The sequence below is a fragment of the Trichoderma aggressivum genome (genome assembly GCF_033847375.1).
Source record: "Trichoderma aggressivum f. europaeum strain CBS 100526 chromosome Unknown scaffold_013, whole genome shotgun sequence".
Classification (NCBI taxonomy): Eukaryota; Fungi; Ascomycota; class Sordariomycetes; order Hypocreales; family Hypocreaceae; genus Trichoderma; species Trichoderma aggressivum.
In genome coordinates, this window is record NW_026946379.1 from 1 (window position 1) to 9,896 (window position 9,896).

At 40.9% G+C, this 9,896-nt stretch overlaps 3 protein-coding genes across 3 annotated transcripts; 1 reads left to right on the forward strand and 2 right to left on the reverse strand.

The window, feature by feature from the left end:
* Window positions 1-1,669: 1,669 nt before the first annotated feature.
* Window positions 1,670-4,830, reverse strand: Triagg1_4139 (uncharacterized protein; the record flags this gene model as incomplete). Its single annotated transcript, XM_062898510.1, has 2 exons — window positions 1,670-1,675; window positions 1,759-4,830. 2 exons carry the CDS (start codon window positions 4,828-4,830, stop codon window positions 1,670-1,672), a joined length of 3,078 nt encoding a protein of 1,025 aa, XP_062756646.1.
* Window positions 4,831-6,104: 1,274 nt separating this feature from the next.
* Triagg1_4140 (uncharacterized protein) lies at window positions 6,105-7,545 on the forward strand (the record flags this gene model as incomplete). Its single annotated transcript, XM_062898511.1, has 2 exons — window positions 6,105-7,424; window positions 7,513-7,545. 2 exons carry the CDS (start codon window positions 6,105-6,107, stop codon window positions 7,543-7,545), a joined length of 1,353 nt encoding a protein of 450 aa, XP_062756647.1.
* Window positions 7,546-8,597: 1,052 nt separating this feature from the next.
* On the reverse strand, window positions 8,598-9,545 carry Triagg1_4141 (uncharacterized protein; the record flags this gene model as incomplete). Its single annotated transcript, XM_062898512.1, has 1 exon — window positions 8,598-9,545. One exon carries the CDS (start codon window positions 9,543-9,545, stop codon window positions 8,598-8,600), a length of 948 nt encoding a protein of 315 aa, XP_062756648.1.
* Window positions 9,546-9,896: the final 351 nt, after the last annotated feature.

Sequence of the window (9,896 nt, forward strand, 5' to 3'; positions counted from 1 at the left end):
TTTATTAAAAATAAAATTATTATTAAAAATAAAAAACTTAAATATAAAATTAATAAAATAATATTATTAAAAATAAATAAAATTATTAATAAACTTTACTACTTAGTAAAATAAAAAAAATATAATAAAAGTATAAATAATTAAAAATTAAAAAGTAATTTTAAATATATTAATATTATTTTAAAAATTTTTTAAAATAAACTTTATAAATATTTATAAATATAATAAAAACTTATAATAAAAAAACTTATATTTTTTAAATTACTTAAGAAAATAATAAAAAAATATTTTTTATTAAAGTAAAAAAATTAAAATTTAAGGACCTTAAATAAATATTAAAAAAAAAATCTATAAATATTTCCTAGGGATTTAAAATTATAAAATTAAATAAATTAAGTAATAGTATTTTAAACTAATATAAAGCTTTTACTTTTATATACTTAACTTAATTTAACTTTTTTAAATTATTAATACTTTATATAATTATATAAGTTATTTTTTTTAATTAAAAATACTTTAATTTATAAAAATACTTTATTTTTATATTAATAACCTTATATTTTTCTTTAGTTTTTTTAAAAACTTTTTTATATTAAGTATAAAAAAAAGTAATTTTATAAAGTTAAGTTATTAATAAAAGGTAAGTATTATAAAAAACTTATTATTTTTTATATACTTAGTATAATAAGTAAAATCCTTTTTAAATATTTAATATTTAAGGAATTAATACTTTTTTTTATTTATATAATAAATATAGTTTTTTATTTTAATAAAATAAAATAAAATAATTTTTAATAAAATATTTTTATATTTAATTTTAAAATAAGATTTTTTATAAATACTTAATATAATAATTAATAAAATATATATTTACTAAAGAAATAATTAACTAACCTAGGGTAATAAAAAGGAGTAGTTACTTATACTAAATAAAATAAGGTTTTAAAAATAAGATTAATAAAAGGGGGATATTATATTATAACTTAATATTTATAATTATAATTAAAAAAGCCTATATATTAAGTACTACTAAATTAAGGTTAATTTTTTTAGCTAATTAAAGAAGGATTAAGAAATATTTTCTTAATTTAATATAAAATTAATAAAATAAATATTAATTTATAAATAAATTAATAAATTATTTATTAATTTAGTTTAAGTATAATTAAATATATAAGTTTTATTTTTTACACTTATTTAAAATAATTAAATAGCTAGTTATAAATAAAAAATAATACTTAATTATACTTATAAAAGTATTATTTACTAATTATATAAATAAACCCTTTTATCCTTATTAATTACCTATAGTTTAGCTTAGCTTATTTACTAATATAAACCTAATATAAGGTTTATCCCTTAGGAATTCCTCTTATATTAACTATATAGGAGCTTAGCTTATTATATAAGTTTAGTAAAACTATAATAATTAAGTTAAAGAAAAGTTATACCTTAGCTTTTAAAAATTCTTTATTATAATTATAAATATTAAGTTATAATACTTTATAAATAAAAAAACTTTTCTTATATTTATTTTAAACTATTAATACTAAGATAAGCTAAACTATGAGTTACATTTGCATTAGTAACTAGTTTATATATATCTTCAAATGCTTTAAGCCATTTTCCCACTGTGTTAGCGTTAATAAACCGCGGGTCAAACTCAGCTTTAATACTAATCCCATCATCAGTAATAGTGCAATTCCAAACCAATGCAGAGGCTGGATGGCGTAATTGAACTGTTTGCTCTAGTGTTACCCCTATGTAAGGACCCCAGCTCATATCAGATGACTGGATAACCACAGGTACTGCACCAATACAAGCCAGTCTTGCCTCATCGCTGAGACCGCAGATGTTCTTATATCCAAAATACTGAAAGGGTACAGATTCAAGCATCTGGTTCTGAACAATGCTCAGGAGGTCGTAAACTGTCCCATGTTCACTAAGCTTCGTTCGCAGAGGTACCACTGCAATAGCAGGACCGAGAAGTCTGTCCACTTCGGCGACTGGAGTATTACGACCAGCTAAAGTAATTTCGGACACTACGTCGGCTGATTGTGTAATCTTTCCAGCAAGCACTTGCCAGGTGACGTATAGCTTCGTGGCAGTTGTGAAGTCTGATGTAAGTTTAGGAGATGGAAACTTATATTCAAGGGCCGAGTCCGCGGTAGGGACTATACCCGTGGGGACTTGGATGACGGGTTTGCAATTGGCACCGGCCAAATGAGAACGCCAAAATGACTCTGCTCCAGCTCGGTTTATTTGCGTTGCATGTTGTACGAGTGTATTGAAATTCACCGCCACAGCTTGCTCCAACTTTTGCTTCAGAATTTGTTCGTAGAGTTTCGCAACCTGCTCAAAAAACCGCGAGACTGACCATCGGTCATACATCGCGTGATGTGCGGTCCATACAAAAATCTTCTTTGAGCTGCTCTGGTCCTCCACAATAGTACAGAGGCTCAGTGGACTGCCAGGAATCCCGATCTTCTTCTTGTGATCTTCTAGTGTAGCATGGAGATCTGTGGAGGAGGTCCATGATGCAGGGGTCTTTGGGACAACTTGAACGAGGCCACGCGACGATTGAAAAATTCGATGTTCCAGTGCTGAGCATGGAACTCCGGACCAAGCAGATCGGAATGCATCAATATTCAACTCGTCAGATAATGCAAACCTACGTTGAACGCAGTGTCGGCGTGTATATTGAAGTGATTCCATCCAGAGTTCCTCTTGATATGGTGTGCATGGGTAAATGTCCTCGATCAACTCCGGTGGGAGCGAACAGTATGTGCTTGCCTCATCGAGCAGGGAACCAGCTGCTACTCCGTCTATTGGTATAGAAAAAGGAGCAACTGTGGTAACACTCAAACCTTGGTTCAGCTCCGGAATGAGGGCCATTTCACGCAATTGGGGCTTTTTGAAGATGTCAGCTACGGTTAGCCGCATTCCCTGCCGTCGCGCCGCGGCAACCAGTCCAATAGCAGTCAACGAATCGGCCCCAAGTTTGAGAAAATTGTCATCGGGGAGGATTTGATTGGCCAGAATCGGCAACACACTAGACCACAGGGCGGCCATCGCCGCTTCCTGAGTGGTAAGGGCTTGGCTGGATGCAGTCCCACGATTCCCAAGGATGGCTGCGAGGGTGGCGTGCGAGTTCTGGGATATTAATTTTCGAAGCTCGCTGCGGTCGATCTTGGACGATACCGTCAACGGCAATCTTGGAAGCGGTATGAAAAGCACAGGTATCATGTACGCGGGCAAAGTTTGCCTCAATTCGTCTTCGAGATGTTGCACGAGATCTCGAAATCGCTTTCCAGCTTCTGGTATCATCTTGATGTGGCTTCCGACCCATTCACAGCCCCAATCCTCCCCAACGCATATGAAGGCTATCAGAAGATCTCCACTCCCATCTGAGGTACAAGCAAGATCCACAGCAACCTGCTTTTGTTCCGGCAAAAGTTTCTGGATGTGGTGTTCAATTTCAAACAGCTCGACCCGCTGCCCGTGAATTTTGACCTGAAAATCTTTGCGACCCAAATAGATCAAATCACCCTCCTTGCTGTATCGAACCAAATCGCCCGTCTTATACATTCTTCGTGGTTTGCTTGAAGCCCCAAATGATGAGCGCCAGAGCGGTTCAGTGATGAAGGAAGCAGTGGTGGCTTTGGCGTTATTAAGATAGCCGCGTGCCAAGATTGGCCCTTCAATGAGAAGCTCCCCCACGTCACCCACATGTGCCAGTCTGTTGGAGTTCTCAGGATCGACGATCCAGGAGATCGAGCCCATCGCTCGGCCTATGGTGGCCGGGGCAACAGAAGCAAGGTTGTATCTGAAAGCTGCACAAAGCACGGCACACTCAGTAGGGCCGTAGGCGTTGATGAGCTCAACTCGATTTGACCATCTCTGAACAGTTTCATTTGGCACTTTTTCACCAGCCAAGGCCAGAGTGCGGAGGTTCTTCACGCCATCTGGTTGGAGGTGGTGGGCAATGGATGGTGTGAGAGTGGCTAACGTGACACGCATGCGGTTCATGGCTCCAGCAATGTCGTTCATCCGGTCATCATCCGATGGAATGCAAATGCAGCCTCCGAAGATCAGAGTTGTCAGAATATCCATGACAGAAACATCAAAGATAAAAGAGGAAAACTGTAATACTCGTGACTCCTCATTGAAACCCAAAACTTGACCGTGGTCCAGGGAGCTTGAACAGAAAGCTGAATGTTCTATCATCACCCCCTTTGGTAGTCCGGTGCTTCCAGATGTGAATATCATGTATGCTAAGTTGCTTGGCTGGCTCCTTTGCCCAAGTGGTTGGCTGATGACGGATTTGGCCAGGTTTTGCATCAATGTTTCATCTACTGCGATGATGTTTTCGATCCTGTGAGTGCATTTGGATGCAAATGAGGATGATGCGAGTAGAATCTTTGGGTTTATCTGACTTATGATGGTTTCCTGTCTCTGAGGTGGGTGGTTGGGATCCATGGGAACAAAAGCGCCCCCGGCCTTTAAAACTGCAAGAATCGCCACAATCGCCCACTTTGACTTCTCGAAGCATAGAAGCACAAGAATCTCAGGGCCAACCCCGAGCTGTACAAGATGGTATGCAAGCCGCGACGCCAGTGAATCCAGCATTTCGTACGTCAATTCACCATCCCACGATGAGATAGAAGGAGCCTGGGGCTGCTGATGGGCTCGATCCTCAAACAGAACCTGTATACATTGTTCTGTGCTTGCTGGGATATGTTTATTCCACAGACTCAAGTTTTCTCGCTCTTCATGCGCCAGGTGATCCACGCCGCTGAGCTGCGTGTCGGTCTGTGTATTGGATTCCATTGCTGGACTGCGTGTGATAGCGTCTCATATGCAGTCCCAAGCGAAGTCAATGCTAAGAAAGGAGAACAGGAAGAAAAGGCGTGCAGGTCGCAAAGGAGTAGTTATTGAAAGACGAGTTTGGTGCGTGAATAATCCTTCAGAGATTTAAATGTTTTTGGTATTAAATAACAAACAGATGATTCCTAGGAGATGCCATGCGCCTTATAGATAGTAATTCAGACCAATAGTAGCAAATGTAAAGTACTTGAAAGTCATAGGGAAAAAATAATATATAAAATTAAGTGTAATTTTATATTAATTCTTTACTATATCAAAATTACAATAATAAAATAATTTATATTTTTATTATATTTCACTTTACAATACTAATTTATTTAAATAATAATTATAATATTATAGTGAGAAAATAAAATTATTATATTAATAATTATTATTATTTAATTTCTTTTATTAATTACTTCACTCGGCTATTTAGTTTGCTTACTCAAAGCGCTTAACTCGGCCTGCTCACTCAGACCGCTCCCTCGGTCCGATCGCTAGTGCTAAAGGTAAAAGATCAACGTCCTTTACAAAAGCCCCTGTCCTTCACAATGTATCTGCGGTAAGGATATGAAAAAGAGGTGAAGGATTCTAAAAAAAAAGGGACCTTGTGATACACTAGTTGCAGATTATCCCTGTCTCCTGCATATGTATTGTAAAGCTTGTCTTGTCTTGGCAAAAGGGCAAGCTCCATAGGTATCTAGTCTTTTTTTTCTCTTAGCGCGAAAGATAAGGGGTGTGTTGTACATTGTCTTTTTTTAAGCGTAGACGATGAGCTGTACGAGTACAATAGGTATACGTACATGCATACAGTTGACAGGGGTAATTTGCAACCCACTCACTACCTTGTAAAATGGATGGAAAGGACGTGGGCTTGTGGCAATGTACCTAAGGCAACAAGCGTGAAGTTGGTCGGCCGACGGAGACCGAGTAAAGAAAGCAAACCCGCATATTCGTGATACCGATGTTACAGTAATTACTTGATAACAAATGGATAGGCGGATCGCCTAATCCACGTGATGAGTGTTACGGCCCGCCTGCGCTCAACGTGAGGGGGGTGCCATTCTCGCACGAATCCCCTCTCTGACCGTGATGCTGCTCATCTAGTTTTCGTTGTTCGCGATCACATTCTCAATTCTTCCATTCTTTGCCAGCAACAAGCAACACGTGTAAAATTTCCCGTTGACTGTTTGCATCAAATTTTGGCTGTTTACAACAGTTAGTTTTATTGCCATATGGCTAGCACAGGATACTCCGTTCCGGCTAATGCAACAAGAGTGGAAACTCATGTAATGGCGACGGAGCCGCAAAAAGCAAATGAAATCATCGAGAGAGTTGAAAAAGTCGCAAAAGTCGCCCAACAAATTGAAGAGGCCAAGATCCAAGAACGAGATGATCCGCAGCAGTGCTCTCGGTCGGTACGACAGGACGGTGTCGATTCGCGTCGCCCTTCATCGACTGGAGTTGTCTCCAGTGAGCTAATAGCCACCGGAGAACCACCTCAGACACCGATAGACTATGATGATCCGCGGGCATGGAATGCCAAAAGGAAATGGAGTGCTCTGACCATCGTCTCGCTGTTCAATTTTGTAACCAGCATCTCGTCCTCGATGGTTGCCCCAGCACTTCCCGCAATCTCCCAAGAACTCAGTATAACGGATGGCACGGATCAGTACCTGTTGGTGTCGATATTCGTATTGGCTTATTCGTTCGGGCCATTACTTTGGGGCCCGCTCTCCGAGATGTATGGGAGGGTTGTCGTCCTGCGGGTGTCTAACTTGATTTATCTCGCCTTCAATACTGGCTGCGGCTTTGCACAGTCCAACAGCCAAATGACAGCATTCCGCTTTCTCAGTGGCTTCGGTGGAAGCGCCCCTCTAGTATTGGCTAGTGGTGTGATTGGCGACGTCTTCACCCCCGACGAGAGAGGGAAAGCTATCAGTGTATACACCATCGCGCCATTGCTCGGCCCAGCCGTTGGTCCAATCGTTGGCGGGCTCATTGCCGAGCACACAACCTGGCGATGGATATTCTGGTCTACTTCTATTCTCGCCGCTCTTGTCCAGGGTGTGGGCACAATTCTTCTCCGCGAGACATATGCGCCAGTCTTGTTGCGAGCGAAGAACAAAGCAGAGCAAGAGAAACAGGATGTTACAGTCACCAGCAGCTCGACAGTAACTCCGCAGTCTCTCATATGGGCTAACTTGAGCCGCGCAGTGTTCATGCTAGCAACTCAGCCTATCATTCAGTCTGTCGGCCTGTACTTGGCGTACATTTACGGTCTTGTTTACCTTGTCTTATCCACGCTCCCAACAGTATGGAATGATGTTTATCAGGAGCAGGTGGACATTGGCAGTCTCCATTATCTCGCGATCGGTCTTGGGTTCTTCTTGGGTACCCAGGTCTGCGCACCACTTCAGGACTCCATTTACCGGCGATTGAAGCATGGTAATAATGGCGTCGCAGAGCCCGAATTCCGTATTCCACTGATGATACCGGCAGCCTTGTTTCTTTCTGCGGGACTGTTCATCTACGGATGGACTGCTTACTATAAGGTACATTGGATAGGAGTAGACATTGGGACCGTCACTTTCTCGATTGGCAGCATCATCGGCTTGCAGTGCATACAATCGTATATTATAGACGCATACCCGCTTCACGCTGCTTCTGCTGTGAGTGCAGCTACATTTCTTCGAAGCTTGGCAGGATTTGGACTCCCTTTGCTTGCAACTCCTTTATATAACTCGCTTGGATTAGGCTGGGGAAATAGCTTGTTGGGGTTTTTAGCTTTTGTCTTTGGAGCGCCAATGCCTTTCCTACTATGGCGATATGGTAAGAAGATAAGGGGTTATGCTTGGTTCACCAGGTCTAGTGGCCAATGAAAAATGCATATTGTCGCTATTATCTCAAGACAAAATTGACGGGCTGGACACATCTACTGTGACGACGAGGATGAAAGGGCTGTATCAAAACGGGATAGAATATAGTTAGTCCGATAGGACTTCGTAGTTGCACAGAAAATTTTGTATTTGTGCCATATTCGCTCCTTGAACATTCTACCCATATGTTGAAAACTGTCCGCATATGTCTTCTCTTTCATTGGACAACTCCATCTCAAACTTCCATCACATCTTCTTGAGCCGCCCTGAAATTCGCAGTGCTCCATACACTAAGATAGCGGATGAAACAGGTCGTATAAGAAGGGCGTAAATCACCCAAAAACACAGGCTACAAATAACATTTAGCTCTTAGGATGGCTTACTACATGGCATGATTGTGGCTTTCTTAGGTATTGCCTCACTTGTCCTGGAATGCTGGTCCACATGGTTGCCTATGGTGCAATCTACCGTGTGATGTGAAGTACTCATCGTTTTTGTAGTTTACTTTTGTTAGGTGGCTTCTGTAATCTCTAATCACATGCATGAAGAGTAAGACATGGATGAAAAAGAGGATGGTAGAGGAGTAAACCGAGCCTTGCGCCCGTTGTGTGAGCAGAGAGACAAGTAGGGTAGCTGACGCTGAATGAGTTCAATACAAGTCGAGGCAATTTGTCAACGTTCTACAGAATACTTACAGTAAAAAAATACTCACTCGATATGCTTAGTTTGCTATTGGGTAGCGAGACATCGGACTGCAAAAATGATAGCCGAATCTTCTTCTATTGACTGCTTCTTCCTTTGAAGCATTATTCACCGATCACGTAACTAATGTACAGGTTCTATCGGTTCCTAGCTACGCCTTGCTAACAACAAAAAGGTGCCCCAATCACTTTCAACCTTGGCCTCCCTCCATTTATCACCTAACGCCTTCCATTCAGGCACCACGTCAATCATGTGATCCCACATGACATCAATCACATCACCCTCACCTCCCTCTTTTCTGGACTTCTTATCGGGATACGCCTCTTGCCACTTACTATAGCAGCTGAAGGTCCTTGTATAGGCCTCAATCTCACCCAATGTCATCGTCTTCCTCAGTTGCCATGCCACTTCCTCACTCATGGTAGCCTTATCGCCCGGCTCGTGTTCGAGCCTCTGCAACTCAGTCCAATTTGTGGCGGGCGGAACTATGCTCCTCAGCGAGTCCCTCAAAATGTTGCGTCCTGGCTGTTCCCAGTACGGACCCATACCCTCGAAGCCTGGTGCAACCTCGCCTTTGCCATACACAAATTTCTCCATGACCACAGTAGCTTGCTCGGCACCTAGGAGCACATTGTCCTTGTATCCAAAGAAAGCAACGGTTCCGCCCTTTTTGACAACGCGTGCTAGATTCGGCCAAACCTTGCTATAATCAAACCAATGTGCAGCTTGGCCAGCCACCACCACATCAAACTCTCCATCAGCAGCAAAAGACAGATCCTCTGCGCTAGCCTGGCGGAAGGTGATCTTGGGATCCTCTGATGTGCGCCGAGCCTGCTCAACCATGCCCGCCGACGGATCAATAGCAAGTGCGTTCTTGAAGTGGGGACTCAACGCCCGCACTATGAGACCATGGCCACAACCAAGATCTAAGAGAGATCCTGAGAGGGTAGAGCGCTGGTGATATGCCAGAATACTCTGGTAAAGCCCTTGGGGGTAACTTGGGCGAAAGGCTGCATACGACTGAGCGGAAAACGTGGGACGACTAAGACCTCCAATCTTGTTAACCATGATCGAAATCGTCAAGAAAGGATACATACGCGAATTGAGACATTGAACGTTTCGAAAGTAATACTATCCCTTGCTGGTATGTGTTGAAAGTTTGGAAAATAACTCTCACAGTCTCTAGGTAAGCTCAAACAGCCGGTGAAGAAGGATAAAAAAAGTATTTAGTAAACAACGCCTGATGATGAATGAGGCAAATAAATAAAAGGAAAGAAAAAATGAGCTATGGCTCAAGGACTTGGGAAATTCCACACATATATATTATATAATAGTTGACTTTATATAGGTAGTACTGTGGCCTAAGGCAGTGAAGTATTTATTAAACAGAATTTAAGTTATTATTAAGTTATTAATAAGCCCCTATTATATAGTAAATTTAAATTT